The 19,307-nt window shown below is 45.0% G+C and overlaps 1 protein-coding gene across 1 annotated transcript in view; it reads right to left on the bottom strand.

Moving 5' to 3' along the window:
- SLC27A2 (solute carrier family 27 member 2) overlaps positions 1 to 19,307 on the bottom strand; it is a 77,390-nt gene that overhangs the window by 32,504 nt on the left and 25,579 nt on the right. The window contains exons 2-4 of the mRNA XM_056569272.1: positions 9,383 to 9,592; positions 7,389 to 7,547; positions 6,592 to 6,716 (exon numbers count right to left, since the gene is read on the bottom strand). Of these exons, the coding sequence (XP_056425247.1) occupies positions 6,592 to 6,716; positions 7,389 to 7,547; positions 9,383 to 9,592 (494 nt within the window). The remainder of the gene's footprint in view (positions 1 to 6,591; positions 6,717 to 7,388; positions 7,548 to 9,382; positions 9,593 to 19,307) is intronic.

Raw genomic sequence — 19,307 nt, 5'->3', positions numbered from 1 at the left:
GAGAGAAACCAGATGTCAGACATCATGACCTGCACATCAGCAAATGCATGGCTAAACCTACTATTATTAAACATGGTTCAATAAGTAAAACATATATATGTTCTGTTACAATTTACACTTAATTCAAAGTGTCCCTGTCACTTTAAGAAAACTTTTGACATGTCCTTGATATACATCAAATGTTTTAATTGGTTTGGGTCTTGGTGTTTAGCCCTAACCAACTGTTAGATACAACCTGGAGGAACACTCAGCTAAGCGCTCCTAAGCACAATGGGGGGCATTTACTAAGGGGTTTAGTCATTTTTTTCTGACTATTTTTGGCGCAAAATTGTCGCAATTGCGCCTACCCTATAAATTGTGCGACTTTCCCTAGCAAGAGCTTAATTTACGCAAGTTTTCAGTTTTTACTTGCAGTGGTCAGGAATTTATTAACTGAGACAGTCGCAGTTGCGCAATAAACTGTCGCAACGGCCATAAAAATTGACTAAATTTACTCCAGCTCCAACATGGAGCAGGAAAAGCTACTGCCGCCCGGGCTCTGACATACTTTCTCCCCGCTACCCTCACTGCGCTACCGGGACACTACAGTGATTTTACTCCCCCCCCCCTCTCACCTGCCAGCGCCACACAACTCCCATCTGTCTGCTGTTGCAAGACTACAAGCCCCAGCATGGCCTTACAGTGAGGACACGCTGGGAGTTGTAGTCTTGTAGCAGCGGGAGCTGAGCGGCGCGGGCGGGAGACAAGGGGAGGGGGGGGGGGGGGGTAGCGGGGAGGCCGTATGAGGAGCCCGGGCGGGAGACAAGGGGGGTAGCGGGGAGACCGTATGAGGAGCCCGGGCGGCTGCACTGTAATGTCAGCCCGGGCTCCTGCCCTGAGAGCCATAGGCTTTGGCTGTCAGGGCATGCTGGGTGTTGTAGTTTTGCAACAGCTGGAGGGCCACAGTTTGCAGACCACTGGTGTGTGGTCTGTAAACTGTAGTCCTCCAGCTGTTGCAAAACTAAACAGCTGAAGGGGACCGGCGAAGAAGTTCACTTACCCTTCCGAGGCTCCAGCGACGATCGCTGACGGAGATTGTCGCGCGGCAGTGTCGTGCAGCGCTGGATCCTACGGAAGCCGGTAAGTTGCGCAAGCTTCCCAACCAGGGTGCCTCCAAATGTTGCAAGACTACAACTCCCAGCATGCCTGGACACCCTTTGGCTGTCCGGGCATGCTGGGAGTTGTAGTTTTGCAACAGCTGGAGGCACCCTTGTTGGGAAACACTGGCCTAAAACAGTGTTTCCCAACCAGGGTGCCTCCAGATGTTGCAAGACTACAACTCCCAGCATGCCTGGACAGCCATTGGCTGTCCAGGCATGCTGGGAGTTGTAGTTTTGCAACAGCTGGAGGCACCCTTGTTGGGAAACACTGGCCTAAAACAGTTGGGAAACACTGGCCTAAAACAGTCACCCTGGTTGGGAAACACTGTTTTAGGCCAGTGTTTCCCAACCAGGGTGCCTCCAGATGTTGCAAGACTACAACTCCCAGCATGCCTGGACAGCCTTTGACTGTCCAGGCATGCTGGGGCTTGTAGTTTTGCAACATCTGGAGGCACCCTGGTTAGGAAACACTGTTTTAGGCCAGTGTTTCCCAGCCAGGTTGCCTCCAGATGTTGCAAAACTACAACTCCCAGCATGCCTAGACAGCCTTTGACTGTCCAGGCATGCTGGGGCTTGTAGTTTTGCAACATCTGGAGGCACCCTGGTTGGGAAACACTGGCCTAAAACAGTGTTTCCCAACCAGGGTGCCTCCAGATGTTGCAAAACTACAAGTCCCAGGTTGGGAAACACTGTGCCCGGCCTCCGCCCCACCTTACTGTAAGGGCATGCTGGGAGTTGTAGTCCTGCAGCTGGGGGCAGGGGACAAGCTTGTCACTTGCCCACACATCTCCTGCACCACACAACTACAACTCCCAGCATGTCCTTACTGTAAGGGCATGCTGGCAGTTGTAGTCATGCGGGCGGGAGATGTGTGCAGGTGATAATAAATGTACTAACCCATTTTTTTTATTTTCTTCTCATTTCAGATCCGTTTATCCTGTGGACTCCTTCGGATTCGGTGGACTACTTCGATGACCAGCGTTTTTCTTTGTTTGATTTTAATAAAATGGTTAACGAGGGCTTGTGGGGGAGTGTTTTTTGTAATAAAAATTTTTTAAAACCTGTTGTGTTTTTTTCTTACTTTACTAGACAGGCTTAGTAGTGGAAGCTGTCTTATAGACAGAGTCCATTACTAACCTGGGCTTAGCGCTAGCCACAAAAACAGCTAGCGCTAACCCCCTATTATTACCCCGGTACCCAACGCCACAGGGGTGCCGGGAAGAGCCGGTACCAACAGGCCTGGAGCGTCAAAAATGGCGCTCCTGGGCCTAGGCGGTAACAGGCTGGCGTTATTTAGGCTGGGGAGGGCCAGTAACAATGGTCCTCGCCCACCCTGGGAACGTCAGGCTGTTACTGTTTGGTTGGTATTTGGCTGAGAATGAAAATAGGGGGGACCCTATGCGTTTTTTTTTTTTAAATAAATAATTAAATATATTGAAAAAACGCATAGGGTCCCCCTATTTTTATTCTCAACCAAATACCAACCAAACAGTAACAGCCTGACGTTACCAGGGTGGGCGAGGACCATTGTTACTGGCCCTCCCCAACCTAAATAACGCCAGCCTGTTACCGCCTAGGCCCAGGAGCGCCATTTTTGACGCTCCGGGCCTGTTGGTACCGGCTCTTCCCGGCACCCCTGTGGTGTTGGGTACCGGGGTAATAATTGGGGGTTAGCGCTAGCTGTTTTTGTGGCTAACGCTAAGCCCGGCTTAGTAATGGACTCAGTCTATAAGACAGCTTCCACTACTAAGCCTGTCTAGTAAAGTAAACTAAAAATAAAATACAACAGGTTTTAAAAAAAATTTATTACAAAAAACACTCCCCCACAAGCCCTCGTTAACCATTTTATTAACATCAAGCAAAGAAAAACGCTGGTCATCGAACTAGTCCACCGAATCCGAAGGAGTCCACAGGATACACAGATCTGTAGAAGAAGTAACCAAAAAAAAAAAAAAAGTGTAAGTACATTTAGGGAGAAAAAAACTGTGTTAAAAAAATGTAACAAACACACACACACACACACACACACACACACACACTAAACGCCGTTTACCACTTCTGAGCCATGACTACAATTTACAGTGATCCCTCAACTTACAATGGCCTCAACATACAATAGTTTCAACATACAATGGTCTTTTCTGGACCATCGTAAGTTGAAACCAGACTCAACATACAATGCTACAGACAGTCCAGATCTGTAAAACGTGTCAATGGCTGGAAGAACCAACCAATCAAAATGGGCATTCACTGGTAAAACCCCTGTATTACTGAAGTGTATGCACTGACTGGTGTCTGGTATTACATGTTCTGTACACTTTACCTGTATCAGGGTTAGCTGCTCTTTTGGACAGGTGAGGGCGACTCCATTACTTGTTTGGGACATTGCCTGTACTGTACAGGACCCCTGAAGAAGCTCCTGTCCTCTACATAGACCAGTGTTTGCCAAGCAGGGTGGCCCCATCTTTTGCAAAACTACAACTCCCAGCATGCCCGGACAGCCTTTGGCTGTCCAGGCATGCTGGGAGTTATAGTTTTGCAACAGCTGGAGGCTCCCTGCTTGGGAAACACTGACATAGACAGTGATTTACAGCTCCCAGCAGATCTTTATTACTTTTATATGTAAGGATTTGCTTTATCTATATTAGTTATCTACTTATTTTTCTTTGTCACTTTTTCCTATTTTGGATGACATTTTGGTGCCTTTAGAACCAATTACCCTGTTTCCATAGAGTTATGGTCTCAACATACAATGGTTTCAACTTACAATGGTTTTCCTGGAACCAATTAATATTGTAACTTGAGGGACCACTGTAGTTATTGAATTATTTAGATGTGGTGAAAAAGCTAAAAAAAAATCAAAAACAAAAGATCCAGAAGGAAACCTAGCAGCCAAACCTATTCAGACAGCAGGAAAAAGGAACAGACTATTTTTTCTACTACATAAAGTAAATTTCCCACTTTTGCCTATGTGCGCCAAATTTATTAATGCCGTGCAACAATTTAGTAAATTTGTCGCACATAGTCAAAAATGAAGTAGAAAAAAACAGGGTAAAAACCAGACTACATAGTAAAAGATTAGTAAATGCCCCTCAATGAGGGACATTTATCAATGTTTGCTTATGTATTCCCTTTTTTAGTAATTTTTTCCTTACTTTTTTTTTGCTTATGTGTGACGTATTTATCAACTGCTTTCAGCCTGTTGATAATTTTCTTTCACGTAAGCAATTTTTCCTTTTTTACTTTGGTAGTAGCTTTTTCTGCTCCATGTTTGAGCTGGAGTAAATTTAGTCAATTTTTAACGCTGTTGCGACTTTTTTTTGCGCAGTTGCGACTGTCGCAGTTAATAAATACCTGACTACCCGTAGTCCATTTTAAAATTATTACTACATAGTAAATTTTAGGAAAACTTGCTTTTCTCGCTTTCCAGTCAAAATGTCGCACGAAAAAGCGTGTAGTCGCAGTTGCGACAATTTTGCGACAATTATAGTAAAGAAAACCTGACTAAATCCGTTGATAAATGTCCATAAATGTGATCTCCCCCTCACTTCAGGAGAAGGTCTCCATAGACTTACAATGGACACCATCAAGGGAGACAGAAAAAGCAACAAGTCAGGGAAGAAGCGCTCCGGTAAGCACTTCTCCTGGCTGTATATATTAATTGATTAGGGTCTAAACACCCACACCCTGGCCCTGATCAAAACTTTTGACATGTCTCTAGGGCAGGGCAAAAGTTTTGGTCAAGTAATGGTAGTCATTTAGAACCCCCGTGTATGTGCCAGAATGAAGAGTGGATACTCAGAGTGCACCATACAAGGACAAGGTACTAATTTCCATCTGAACTGTGTCATTCTTAATTTTCTCTGTGGTGGTGCTGCAGGGAAATTATGAAATTGCTTTTAGGGTCTCTAAAAGTTTACAGTTTGTTGCTGGAGGTCCCAGCAGGAAGATACCGTATGTCCTGATCAACTTATTGTCCATTTGTATATAGGGAAAGATCTATCAATTAATGCCCATAGGGCAAGAAGAAGCTGCCTATGACTGCAGTATGTTTCTTCTAAAATGTTATTGTAACAAGGGAGTCTGTCCCTTACAGTACATACTGCCAGAGGTTTGGGCAGCATGAAAAATTAAGGGGTTTTTAAGTTTTTGCATTTTCATTTTTCATCACCTTCTAAAAATCATAACGCTTTAAATTTTGCACCAAAAATTCCATATGATGGCTTATTTTTTGCGCTACCAATTCTACTTTGCAGTGACAGTAATTTTACCCAAAAATCCACAGCGAAACGGAAAGAAAATTAATTGTGCGACAAAATTGAAGGAAAAAATGCCATTTTGTAAATTTTGGGGGCTTTCGTTTCTACGCAGTGCATTTTTCGGTAAAAAATTACACCTTATCTTTATTCTGTAGGTCCATACGGTTAAAATGATACCCTACTTATATAGGTTTGATTCTCTTGTACTTATGAAAAAAATCATAACTACACGCAGGAAAATTTATACGTAAAAAATCATCATATCCTGACCCCTATAACTTTTTTTATTTTTCCGCATATGAGGCCGGTATGAGGGTTTATTTTTTGCGCCGTGGTCTGAAGTTTTTATCTGTACCATGTTTGTATTGATCGGACTTTTTGATCGCTTTTTATACATGTTTTCATGATATAAAAAGTGACCAAAAATACGCTATTTTGGACTTCTTTTTTGCGTGTATGCCATTGACCGTGCGGTTTAATTAATTATATATTTTTATAATTTGGACATTTCCACATGCGGCGATACTACATATGTTTATTTACACAGTTTTTTTTTTAATGGGAAAAGGGGGGTGATTCAAACTTTTATTAAGTTTATTAGGTTAGGTAAGGGGTTAAACTTTTTTTTTTCGCTATAACACTGCACACACTGATCTTTTACAATGATCCCTGCAAAGCCCTAGCTTTGCATTGATCAGTGTTATAGGCAGTCGATTGCTCAAGCCTGGATCTCAGGCTTGGAGCAATCAATCGCTGATCGGACACGACGGAGGCAGGTAAGTGGACCTCCGCTCGTGTCCTAGCTGATTGGGACATCGCGATTTTAGCGTGATGGTCCCAATCAGCCTGACTGAGCTGCTGGGAAGCTTTCACTTTCAATTTAGATGCGGCGATCAACTTTGATCGCCGTGTCTAAAGGGTTAATAGCGCGCGGCACAACGATCTTGCCGCACACTATTAGCCCAGGGTCCGGCTATCATTAGCCATTGGAATCGACCCGGTATGACGCGGGGTCACGGCATGACCCCGCTTTATATACCGGGCGGAAGGCGTACAGGTACGCCCTCCGTCCTTAAGAGGTTAAAGCTTCCACATGTGCTCTGAATATTGTACTAACTTTTGACTAAAATACAGACTCTTTATTTTATCACAGAACTAATCCACTTAACATCATACACTTCTCCAGAAGGTACCTTTGGCATGTTACAGAGGTATCGTAGCACTTCCCCAATGTATTGGATGACAGTCACATTGTATTTTCTGCAATCATCCCAAAACTGGCTGGCTGAAAACTTCTTGCGCAACACTATAGTAGCACCTAAGAGCAATGGGAAATGACAAATCATTAAATAACATCCATGACCTTGTAGAAATACTTGTAGCATAAACTCAGTCCATCTCTGTTGCATGTAAGTGAGATTTTCTACCACTATTACTGCTGTCAATCACAAATGAAGCTATAGTGATACTGTACAACACACTGCACCCGCACTGTTGATTTAAAAGACTGTTCTGTGTTTTGTAAAGTTGAATTATTTTACTGTTGTTGGTGCTCAGGCCAAGCAAGTTAACTTGCAATTGACTGTCTGTTCTGTGCATCTGGGTCTCACTAGTTGCCACATGTCCTAAAGCTGTCTATACATATTAGATTAAGATTGACCAAATCCACTGATTTTAGAATCAGCCTGTCATGTAATGGGTATTGTGGCCTCCTAACCATCCACCATTGGCAGAAGTTAGGGAAGAGAAGAGTCAGGGCACTCGCCTCTCCCCATTTAGAACATGTGTATGTGGTCAACAGGAAAGATATCTGTCAGCTGAATGATCAACATCATTCATCAACGTCAGCTGAAATGCTTTGTACTGCAGGTGAATTTGGTGATAATACCGACTGTTGAGTTGAGCTTTAACTTTCTATACTGCTGAGAAAAAAACATTAAATTCTCTTTGCAGACATTAGGATACATAAACCATCCCATAGTGATTCTACCTTTAAGGATAGAGCCATGGACTCCAATCAATAACGCTGAGCTGTGGTAAAGTGGGAGAGTGATATACACAATGTCTCTTGGCCGGACGTGGCAAAGTTCAAACAGTCCACAAGCCATGAGGATGCGCTGGTGATTTATAATCGCTGCTTTTGGAAGTCCTGTTGAGACATAACATGAAATTTGACATTAAAAACATATAGATTACATGTCCTCATCATATTCTGCTTAGACTACTGCAACAATGCCCTCTGTGGCCTGCCATCTTACGCTCTTTCACCCATCCAATCAATCAACTCTCCCTTTGTTACTCGTCTGCCTATCCCCCTGTCAGTCCCCTCACTGGCAACCCTTAGCCCAGCAAATTAATGTCAAAATACTGACAATGAAATATAAGGTGGTCCATCACCTATCCCCTTCTTTAACCTTATCTCCCTATATAGCCCTACGTGTAATTTCTGCTCCTCACAAGTTCTACAGTTTTCAGCTTCTTCGATCATTGCCTCCAATAGTTTGGAACTCACTGCCCAGAGCAGACCCACTCTGACACATACTTTGAAAATCTACCTGAAGCGGGGGCCGCCACCACCCCTCCATATATTTCTATGGGGGGAGCTGTTCGGCAATCTTCGGCTCCCCCGTAGAGATATATGGAGGGGGCGTGGCGGCCCCCTCTCTGGGCGGGGGTTGTGACACACCGCTCCCCGGCCCTGTTGGTCAGACCGCCCCCGTGATCTAAAACTGCGGACAGGGGATACGTTTATTAGTATAAGACTTCTCCTTAATTGGTGCTTTCAAAATAAATAAATCATCATTTTTAAAAGTGTTAAAGCCAACAGTATATTATATACCAGTAGAGCCATAAAAACGGAATATTCTTTTTAAATAGTGGCTACACAAATATTTCTGTTCATCTTTTAACACTGTTCACCCATGTTCAAATTGGTGTATTTGCTGAGGATGTAAAGTATGGAATAGCGTCATAAAGGAAATGTGTCATCAGAATTTTTTTTTTTAGAATTTTCCATTTTGGTATATATAGTTTATAATACTCCTAATCCTAATACTGCAGTTTTAATTCTGGCCACTAGGTCTAAAACTAAGCAAATACCTCCTGTTCTGTTCAAACCATTTCCCAGTAATGCATTTCGTCTTAGCACAGACAGGAGTACAGTGAATAGATACAGTGTATAGAAAACATTGAATCCACCACCATTCACAGCAGAGATAAGCACTCCCTTCCTGTAAAATGACTTCTAAAAAGGTCTCCAATTAATGTGAATAGGATAGTTATTGTCCATTGTTGTGGTCCATGGGTCCTGTTGTAAAGCATATCCCATAATAATGTACAAAAATAAAAGATAAAAGCAGCTGAGCAGATTGATGTCTTTGTAGAAAAAGATTCAACGTAACTTATATTCAATGTAATTTATTGATTGAAATCTCTGATCTTTCCATGTTTAGGAGTCCAGTGGGTGGTCCTATCACTGAGTGACACTGTCCACTGGACTCCTAAGAATAGAAAGAGCAGGAATATTCCTTCAATAAGTTACAAGTTGTAATCTTCTCCCACAAAGCAAGATATCAATTTGCTCTATACCAGTGGTCTTCAACCTGTGGACCTCCAGATGTTGCAAAACTACAACTCCCAGCATGCCCGGACAGCCGATGGCTGTCCGGGCATGCTGGGAGTTGTAGTTTTGCAACATCTGGAGGTCCGCAGGTTGGAGACCACTGCTCTATACCATGATGCCAATGAATTAGATAGCATTTTCATGGTTACAGTTTTTTTTTTTTTTTTTTAGGTCATGCTGTGCGTTTTCATTTCCATACCATGCCCTGTATATTTTGAATGTCTTCTGGAGTTTTGTGCATGAGGTTTCCCTTAGCAGTGCAAAGTGTCAAATATTCCACAGCAAAGTATTAACATTTAGGTGTATTCATATCACAGCGTTTGGACAGAAATTGTGGTCCAAGGTACCAAGAGAAGCATTACCTGTGGTTCCAGATGTGTAAATGTACATTGCAAGTGTTTTCCCCCCAACAAATGACCTCAAGGATTTTGGAACAGAGTCGCAGGAAGCCGCTTTGACTTTGTCGAGGAATGTTTCTGTTCCTTCACTGACAGGTGTTTCAGTTACATAGAAAACTCTGGCGTTTTCATTCCGGAGCTCTGGCATGATTTCATCTATGGCATCCTTGAGTTCTGCAGGGCAATAAAAGAGTTATAAGCATATCACATACAAAAACAATGATGAGAGCTGAAAATTGCATTAACTCTTTTCATCACAGCTATTTTAGTTTTTCCGGTCTTATATTCCATATTAACAGGATGGATAATCCCTTTAAATAGAGATGAGCACCTACTTCTACAGGAGCTATCCTGTATATAAAGGCATTTGCACAGACTCTAGTGATACAGGTACATGTGTTATTGCTAAACTGAAGTGATAGAGGACAAATGCATATCTAGCAGAATGTCCCTTACAGAAGGTGACAGATGCTAAGCTGATATGTCCTATGACTATAATGACTATTGTGTACTAGAATGCTGTGCAAGAGCTGGGAGGCCTAGGGTTAAAGTCAGAATTCTTAGTGCTCTATACAGTGATAAGCTAAGAAGGTAACACGTGGTGTTCCCATGCTCCTGCCAGAGCTCGATTATTATATAGAACACGGATACTATTAGATCCAGGAAGTATGGATGCCTCCTCTTGCCAGCTCGCCAAACCAGCTGTATGCAGTTTAGGCTCCTACTTCTTTCTTAGTGGCAGAGTTCCAAGGATGAACCCCAGGTGCCCTGACTATAATCCAGATCTGCCTGCAGTTAGGGCTGGAGCGCCACATGTTGCTGAGCACAGAAAAACATGAAAAGTGAAGATTAAAGTGTACCTGTCATTTGCAAAAACTTTTTCTATAATGTAGATAATACCATATGTATATTTATAATACATTAATAAAAAAAATTGCATATTTTGGGTGAAATAAATACAAGCACATTGCCCTGCTTGTCCTCAGTGCAAAGAGCCCCGCTTGTCCTCAGTGCAAAGAGCCCCGCTTGTCCTCAGTGCAAAGAGCCCCGCTTGTCCTCACCACACAGAGCCCCGCTCGTCCTCACCACACAGAGCCCCGCTCGTCCTCACCACACAGAGCCCCGCTCGTCCTCACCCCACAGAGCCCCGCTCGTCCTCACCCCACAGAGCCCCGCTCGTCCTCACCCCACAGAGCCCCGCTCGTCCCCAGTGCACAGAGCCCCGCTCGTCCCCAGTGCACAGAGCCCCGCTCGTCCCCAGTGCACAGAGCCCCGCTCGTCCCCAGTGCACAGAGCCCCGCTCGTCCCAAGTGCACAGAGCCCCGCTCGTCCCAAGTGCACAGAGCCCCGCTCGTCCCAAGTGCACAGAGCCCCGCTCGTCCCAAGTGCACAGAGCCCCGCTCGTCCCAAGTGCACAGAGCCCCGCTCGTCCCAAGTGCACAGAGCCCCGCTCGTCCCAAGTGCACAGAGCCCCGCTCGTCCCAAGTGCACAGAGCCCCGCTCGTCCCAAGTGCACAGAGCCCCGCTCGTCCCAAGTGCACAGAGCCCCGCTCGTCCCAAGTGCACAGAGCCCCGCTCGTCCCAAGTGCACAGAGCCCCGCTCGTCCCAAGTGCACAGAGCCCCGCTCGTCCCAAGTGCACAGAGCCCCGCTCGTCCCAAGTGCACAGAGCCCCGCTCGTCCCAAGTGCACAGAGCCCCGCTCGTCCCAAGTGCACAGAGCCCCGCTCGTCCCAAGTGCACAGAGCCCCGCTCGTCCCAAGTGCACAGAGCCCCGCTCGTCCCAAGTGCACAGAGCCCCGCTCGTCCCAAGTGCACAGAGCCCCGCTCGTCCCAAGTGCACAGAGCCCCGCTCGTCCCAAGTGCACAGAGCCCCGCTCGTCCCAAGTGCACAGAGCCCCGCTCGTCCCAAGTGCACAGAGCCCCGCTCGTCCCAAGTGCACAGAGCCCCGCTCGTCCCAAGTGCACAGAGCCCCGCTCGTCCCAAGTGCACAGAGCCCCGCTCGTCCCAAGTGCACAGAGCCCCGCTCGTCCCAAGTGCACAGAGCCCCGCTCGTCCTCAGTGTACAGAGCCCCGCTCGTCCCCAGTGCACAGAGCCTTGCTCGTCCTCAGTGAACAGTGTCCCCGCTTGTCCTCAGTGCACAGAGCCCCGCTTGTGCTCAGTGCACAGAGCCCCGCCTGTCCTCGATGTACAGAGCCCCGCCTGTCCTCACTGCACAGAGCCCCGCTTGTTCTCACTGCACAGAGCCCCGCTTGTCCTCACTGCACAGAGCCCTGCTTGTCCTCACTGCACAGAGCCCTGCTTGTCCTCACTGCACAGAGCCCTGCTTGTCCTCACTGCACAGAGCCCTGCTTGTCCTCACTGCACAGAGCCCTGCTTGTCCTCACTGCACAGAGCCCTGCTTGTCCTCACTGCACAGAGCCCTGCTTGTCCTCACTGCACAGAGCCCTGCTTGTCCTCACTGCACAGAGCCCTGCTTGTCCTCACTGCACAGAGCCCTGCTTGTCCTCACTGCACAGAGCCCTGCTTGTCCTCACTGCACAGAGCCCTGCTTGTCCTCACTGCACAGAGCCATCCTCAGAGATTGGTACCTTATAGAGATAGAGTCATTGATTCTGTACAGAAGTAGCTACAAGTAATCTAAAAAGATTACGGAAAAGCTACTGTCACTTTCTGCTGTGCAGCTTGTAATCTTACAGAGGAAGTGAATGTATTTTACTAGTCTACCGGTTTCTTCTCCTTTTGTTCCTCCAGCTGTTGAAAACCCAGGGGTTAATTTGTCTTTCCATGCTCCTGTTATTTTTTGAGCACTTTTGTTATTATTCTTTGTGTATGTGTTTATATACTTCTTTGTCTGTTATAGAAGTTTGAGAGGGGTAATTCCTGTTTTCTACTTCGCTCTTCGGACACCTAGAATAGATCATGATGGGGTATGGGTTATGTAAGGTGGAATGTGTTGCTGCCACATTCCACCTGATCCTTTAGAGGGATATAAGAAATGTATGCATAGCAAAGATCCAATTAATGTCAAATACTGTCACAAATGGGAAAGAGATTGTGGGTTTAATGGGAAATTAAAAATAAACAGCAGCTGATAAGTACTGGAAGCATTAAGATGTTTAAAGGGGTATTCCAGGCATAAACTTTTTTTTATATATCAACTGGCTCCGGAAAGTTAAACTGATTTGTAAATTACTTCTATTAAAAAATCTTAATCCTTCCAGTAGTTATTAGCTTCTGAAGTTTTTTTGTCTAACTGCTCAATGATGATGTCACGTCCCGGGAGCTTTGCATGATGGGAAAATATCCCCATAGGAGCAGCACAGCTCCTGTGACGTGAGTCATCAGAAAGCAGTTAGACAGAAAACAGCAACTCAACTTCAGAAGCTAATAACTATTGGAAGGATTAAGATTTTTTAATAGAAGTAATTTACAAATCTGTTTATCTTTCCGGAGCCAGTTGATATATAAAAAAAAAAGTTTTGGCCTATAATACCCCTTTAACTGTTAAGGGGTGATAAAATTAAATCCTTTGGTCCCCAAGACCAAAGAAGATATGGTCTGTCAGTGGCTGAAGAATGGTTGCAATCAATTGCCCTTGGTAGATTAAGAGGACGACCATGTGCAATGTACGGCAGCCACTGCCCTACCATGCCCCACCCATAGCACAACCTGAAATTCCTCTCTTACCATTATTCGATCCTGCCCTGCCCCCAGCACAGACTACTTCTCCTATACAAGCGTCTCCTCCTGTTCCAGCCCAGCTCCTCCCTGCCCTGCCTCCTCCAGCCCAGCTCCTCCCTGCCCCATACCTGCTAGGATCCCAGCCAATGCCCGAGGGGATTGTGTTGTGGTCCAACTGGCTATGCCCCTCCATATCCTGTCAGAGTCACCCTGAAGAAGAGGCCACCCACGTAGCCGAAGGGACACCTCTCTTAAAGGGTCTTTTGATTCTCAGGTGTACATTGACGAGATGGGGGTTCCATGTGGAGTGCCTAATGAGTTTAAAACCAGTGATCAAGTTGGAGCAGGGTTTGAGTCTCTGTTCTTTTGGTGGAGCACAGTAAACAAAAATGTTGACTGAATAAATTACATCTACTATAACCAACAGAGGAAAGAGTAGGGGTCTGCAAGATGTTTGGCAGTATGCGTTGTACCTTTATTCCCAACACTAAAGCTCCTGGAGGAATCATGACCAGAACAATCAAAGCCATGACTGCATTATCAAAATGAGTTGGCCGAGAACTCAGGAATAAGTGACCCATTCACTGACTGGCTTGAGGGATGGTTTGGAATATGGACTGGATTGGTGATGTCAGCCATCATCTCCATCGCAATTGTGCTGCTCATTTTTGTGACCTGTGGGTGTTGTTGCATTCCCAGCATTCGAGGACTATCTCAAAAACTGATTGAGACTGCTGTGACGAGAACTATGTACCAAACTATTTCTTTAGAAGAAGATGCCTATGATGATACTCCCTTTCTATGAAGCAAAGTCCAAAAACCCATCTGAGGATGGGACTTATCTATTTTCACTCTCTCAGTTTATTTCAGCATATCAGAGGAGGGAATGTTGGTAAAATGATTATTTATTTCTGGCTAGCGGACAGTGATGACCTTAGTAAATAATGAGACTTTTGTTGGATAACAAGCTTTTTCTATGATAGGAAAGAAAGTGTAAAAGGAACCCTGTGATTGGTAATAAAGTTTTACACCATGAGCCACCAGGTTTCCTTAGAGTGTTGCCATATAAAAGGGCTGTAATCTATTTTGGGGTATGATGTTCTTCTGCGGAGCTGTTTCTCTGCATGTAAGAGAACATCCACCTGTATACATGTGCATTAAATCTGTTTGCTAATCAATAGTGTTGAGCGGCATAGGCCATATTCGAATTCGCGAATATTCGCGAATATATGGACGAATATTCGTCATATATTCGCGAATATTCGCATATTCGTTATATCCTCGTTTTATTTTCGCGTATGCGAAAATACGCGCATGCGAAAATTAGAATATGTGGAAATTCGCATATGCGAAAATTAGCATATGCGAATTTTCGCACGCCAGTCTCACACAGTAGTATTACAGCCTTCTTTACACCACACAAGCTGGAAGCAGAGAGGGGTGATCACTGTGATGTGTACTGTGAAGAAAAAAAAACAAAAACGAATATTCGTAATTACGAATATATAGCGCTATATTCGCGAAATTCGCGAAATCGCGAATATGCGATATTCGCGAATAATATTCGAATTGCGAATATTCGCGAGCAACACTACTAATCAATACGGCTGGAGTTGACTGATCACAGGGAGAAACAGATCCTAACATCTTATTCCCCCGTGCATTGTGCAAAATTATCCCCCCATTACCCCCTGTGCCACATAATTTCCCCTGGAATCCCCCCCCCCTTTTCATGCCATTTCATTTCCCCTTCATTACCCTGTGTAAATTCATCACCCCCCCCCTTTATGAAGTGGCGCAGGGGGATTAAGGGGGTGGTTAAGAGGGGGTGATCAATTTGCACAGAGGGCAATAAAGGGGGAAATTAAATAGCACAGGGGGAGATCAAGGGGGAATAAAGTGAAACGTGGGTATCAGGGAAGGAGGGGTGAATCATGTGGCCAGCGGATGTACAGAAGCAAGAGACCACTGTTTAACCTCTCTGGCGGTATGATTCTGTCTGGAAATTTGTACCAAAAGCGGTACAATTATTTACATTGAAATTTCACCCCCCCCCCCCTTATCACATTCTCCTCCCCCTTGTCACATCCCCCCCTTGTCACATTCCCCCCCCCCTTGTCACATTCTCCCCCCTTGTCACATCTCCCCCTTGTCACATTCCCCTCCCCCTTTGTCACATTATAATCCCCCCTTATCACATTCCTCTCCCCCCTTTGTCACATTATAATCCCCCCCCTTATCACATTCCCCTCCCCCCTCCTTTGTCACATTATAATCCCCCCCCCCTTGTCACATCCCCCCCCCCCCTTGTTACATTCTCCCCTGTGTCACATTCCCCCCTCTGTCACCTTTTCTTGTCCTGCAGCAGGATACACTAGGTTTGCCGGGCAGATTTCATACCTAGTGTATTTGCTGCAGAACAAGTCCTTTCCCCTTCAGCCAATCACAGGCTTTACACCACTGCGGCCTGTAATTGGCTGAAAAGGGAAAGGTCCTGCAAGATGAATAGTGAAGAGAGCAGGGACCAGAGTGCACGGAGGGGAACGACATCTTCAGGGACCGGGATTAGGTAAGCAAAAGTTTTTTGTATTTTTTTCTCCTTTTTACTCTTACACTTAGCTCAGTGTTTTTCTACCAGGGTGCCTCCAGCTGTTGTGAAACTACCACTCCCAGCATGCCCGGACAGCCTTTGGCTGTTCGGGCATGCTGAGAGTTGTAGTTTTGCAACATCTGGAGGCCCCCTGGTTGAGAAACACTGACTTTTAGTATTTGTCATTACCTGCTCTGGCCGGCCCCCGCCACGGGAGCCGACCCGAGCAGATAATCACATATTTTCCTGGGAGCTGCATCGCTATATCGCAAAAAGCAAAAATCGCGATTTGATTGCTTTTGCCATATATCGTGCAGCCCGGCCGGCAACTCTGCAATTCTATCCCGAACGTGACTCGGGGTTACCGATCCTGGCAGGGAAAATTAACCCCGAGTCACGCTCGGGATAACCGCTCAGGAGGTTAAACATTGGTCTTCTGCTTCTGCAGGGGGGTGCTGCGGGAGTCTGGGCCGCTTACTGGGGTATTGGCTGTAACTCCTGATGGCGGCCCTGTGTACAAGGTAGGGTCGGCACATAAGCCTGGTTGTCCCCTGATGGGAGTGTTTTATCCCCTATTGTCCCCTATTGGGTGCGTCCACATCTATTATTGGGAATGTCCCCTATTTGGAGGGTTCAAATACATTAATGCTTATTGGACTCTGTCGGGGAATTAAAAACTGTCTGCTATTGGGAGGTGTCCCCTATTGGGAGGAGTTCACTAAGGGATATTTTACTGTATATTAGATTACATTTAAAGGGAGTACAGATCTGTTCATCCATACTTGTCATCACTGTGCTGCAGCAGGTTTAGCAAGCAGCCCAACACACGGAACTCTACTTACCTATATTCTGCTGATAGCATCTACAAGGACATAACGGGCAATCTGATTTATCTGCCGCTCTGAACATTTACATTTTGATTTGCTACAATTTGTAAAGGAACGGAATATAATGTAATATTTGAAGTGACTCCAAATTTCACTTCCTGAACTGTTAAATTGGGAATATGCTGCCTCTGTTCACATTAGCAATATCACTTTAGTTCTTGACAAAGCTGTGAACAATATGACAAGCCGATTTTCTAATGGATCACAATGGACCTAGATGCATCTCCCTGTGATTTTCTCACATCATTTTTTGTTCTACAAATGATTTCATATAAAAAAAAAGGATGATGAACAGAGTAGTTTTCAAATTCATCACCGATTGACCTCAATGATATTAAAGGGTACCTCTCATCAAAAAAACTTTTGATATATTATAGATTAATGTATGCAGAATAACTTTACAATTGCATGTTATTAAAAAATATGCTTCTTTCTATTTAATTTTCCACTTTGAAGAAATGACCACTAGGGGTCTCCCTACCAGTCCTAGCAGCAAGCATTTCAGACTCATGCTGGAGTCCTAAATACTACAAGCTGACAGTTTGCTTTGTTCTCAAAGGAGAACACTCAGAGCTGCCAGCCTGCTTTGTTCACAGCCTGTTTGGCTGTGAACAAAGCAGGCTGGCAGCTCTGAGTGTTTAGGACTCCAGCATGAGTCAGGAATGCTTGCTGACAGGACTGATCGGGAAAAATACAATAGAAAGAAGCATATTTTTCATTAACATGCTATTGGGAAGTTAATCAACATTCATTAATCTAAAATATATCAAAAGTTTATTTGATGAGAGGTACCCTTTAATAATGTTTTTAAATAGAACAAATTGCACCAGATATGCAAGAGCAGGCATAGGCAACCTTCGGCACTGCTGACGTTTTGGACTACATTTCCCATGAGGCTTTTGCAGCATTTTGGCTGTAAGAGCATCATGGGAGATGTAGTCCAAAACATTTGCAGTGCCAAAGGTTGCCTATGCCTGCTCTAGAGCTAAAGTGAAGATCTTGTTCTTTTTTACCACCACAATTTTCTATTTCTAAGGAGGATGTAGTCACTGTAGTGATGAAGTCACATGGAAATGATGTCATATTGGGTAATGTCACCCACTGTATGGAAAATGGATGATGATATAGGTGATGATGTAACAGGTGAAGCTACATATTTGTGACATTAAAAGAGGTAAGTCAACACCTTGGTATATATGTGACATGGGCTTTAAAGATCACACTGAGGAAATTTACAAGATGCCCGGAATCGGCACTCATTTTGAACCCTTGACTACTACGTTTTTCTTATCTGGTGTGCCCTTTGAATTTCCATAGTGGGTGGTCGAGGGGAAAGAATAAAGCAGCAAAATTTAAGCCCCTTATACACTTTAGTGAAATGTTTGTTTTCAGGGAGATAAGCTGCTCCCACAACTGTCTGGCAGCAGCTTACTTCCAGTTTTCCCATTCAGGACACATGTACACTTGGCTGAACATTCAAGAGTATGGAGGGATTAGGAGAGACAGCTATCAGCTGAATGGTACATGATTATGCCATGTTGTTAGCATCATTCTTATATTAACACTAACTGGGCATTGCATGGTTAATATAAAAGAGTTGTTTTGTGAATGTGACTAACCAATTCAGAAGACAAACATTTGCTGGGGTAAGACCTTCAGTCATCAGCTCTTCATGGGTGCAAAAAGAATTGCTCTGTCCGATATGGCCCTGATTTCCTTTGTTATATATGTAGGAAATGGTTAATAAAAATGCTGAAAAGCAGCCATGCCTGGTTGACTAGAATGGATTTATAATGATATGTATGTTATTGGTACAATGCTGATAATATCTACAAATGTAGAACTGTATTTTACGGTTGTGAAGTGCTTCATAGTCAGAGGGTCAGAAGTGCATTTATGAAGTGGTTTATCTACTGAGATGTTGAACTTTGAACTAATGTTGTATTTAGCAAAGGAGCTAAAGTCTACTCCAAGCTGAAAGTCTCCTATTACACAACAATAAAACTAGGTGAAAGGCCCATAAGGGTTAACATGTGACAGGGACAGACAAAATGTTTTATTAAAAGATGCAATATATGAGAAAAGGTAATTATATATACCATATATACTCTAGTATAAGTCAAGTTTTTCAGCACATTTTTTACTCTGAAAAAGTCCCCTTCGCCTTCTACGAGAGTGAGGACATAGCGGGCCGTCCATCTGCCCCCCTACTCACCTCCTCCTATCATCCCACTGGGAGGCCCCCTTCTCTGGTGCCGCTGCTCCAGGCCCGGCCAGGGCCCAAAGTATACTCAGCCAGGGTAGGGATGCTGGCAAAAGCAGCAGATGTCTGTGCGCAGGGACGCCCATGACGTCATGGACGTGTCCCTTTCCCGGCTGAGTTCCGCAGGAAGAGAATCCGGCTGCTGCCGAGAGCTGCAGCTCCTGCAAAGTGTAGACTGCAGAGGTGAGCGGAGGGGGGGGGGGGGTGGGGGGACGCTTTGGGGGGCTGGGATGGCTGTGCTATATGTGCGATTTGTGGCTATGGAGGATGGCGGGGGGGGAATTTGTGGTTATGGAGGATGACAGGGGGAATGGATTTGTGGCTATGGAGGGTGACAGAGGGGGGGGGGGGATCGATTTTTTGCAGTGGAGGATGACAGAGGGGCTTGGGGGGGGGATGGTTGCTGAGTGTGGATGATGAAAGGGGCTTGGGGGGATGGCTGCTGAGTGTGGATGATGACAGGGG

This window comes from Hyla sarda, chromosome 4 (genome assembly GCF_029499605.1).
Source record: "Hyla sarda isolate aHylSar1 chromosome 4, aHylSar1.hap1, whole genome shotgun sequence".
Classification (NCBI taxonomy): Eukaryota; Metazoa; Chordata; class Amphibia; order Anura; family Hylidae; genus Hyla; species Hyla sarda.
The sequence above is the reverse complement of the archived record's forward strand: the minus strand, read 5'-3'. Positions and strand labels throughout refer to the sequence as shown.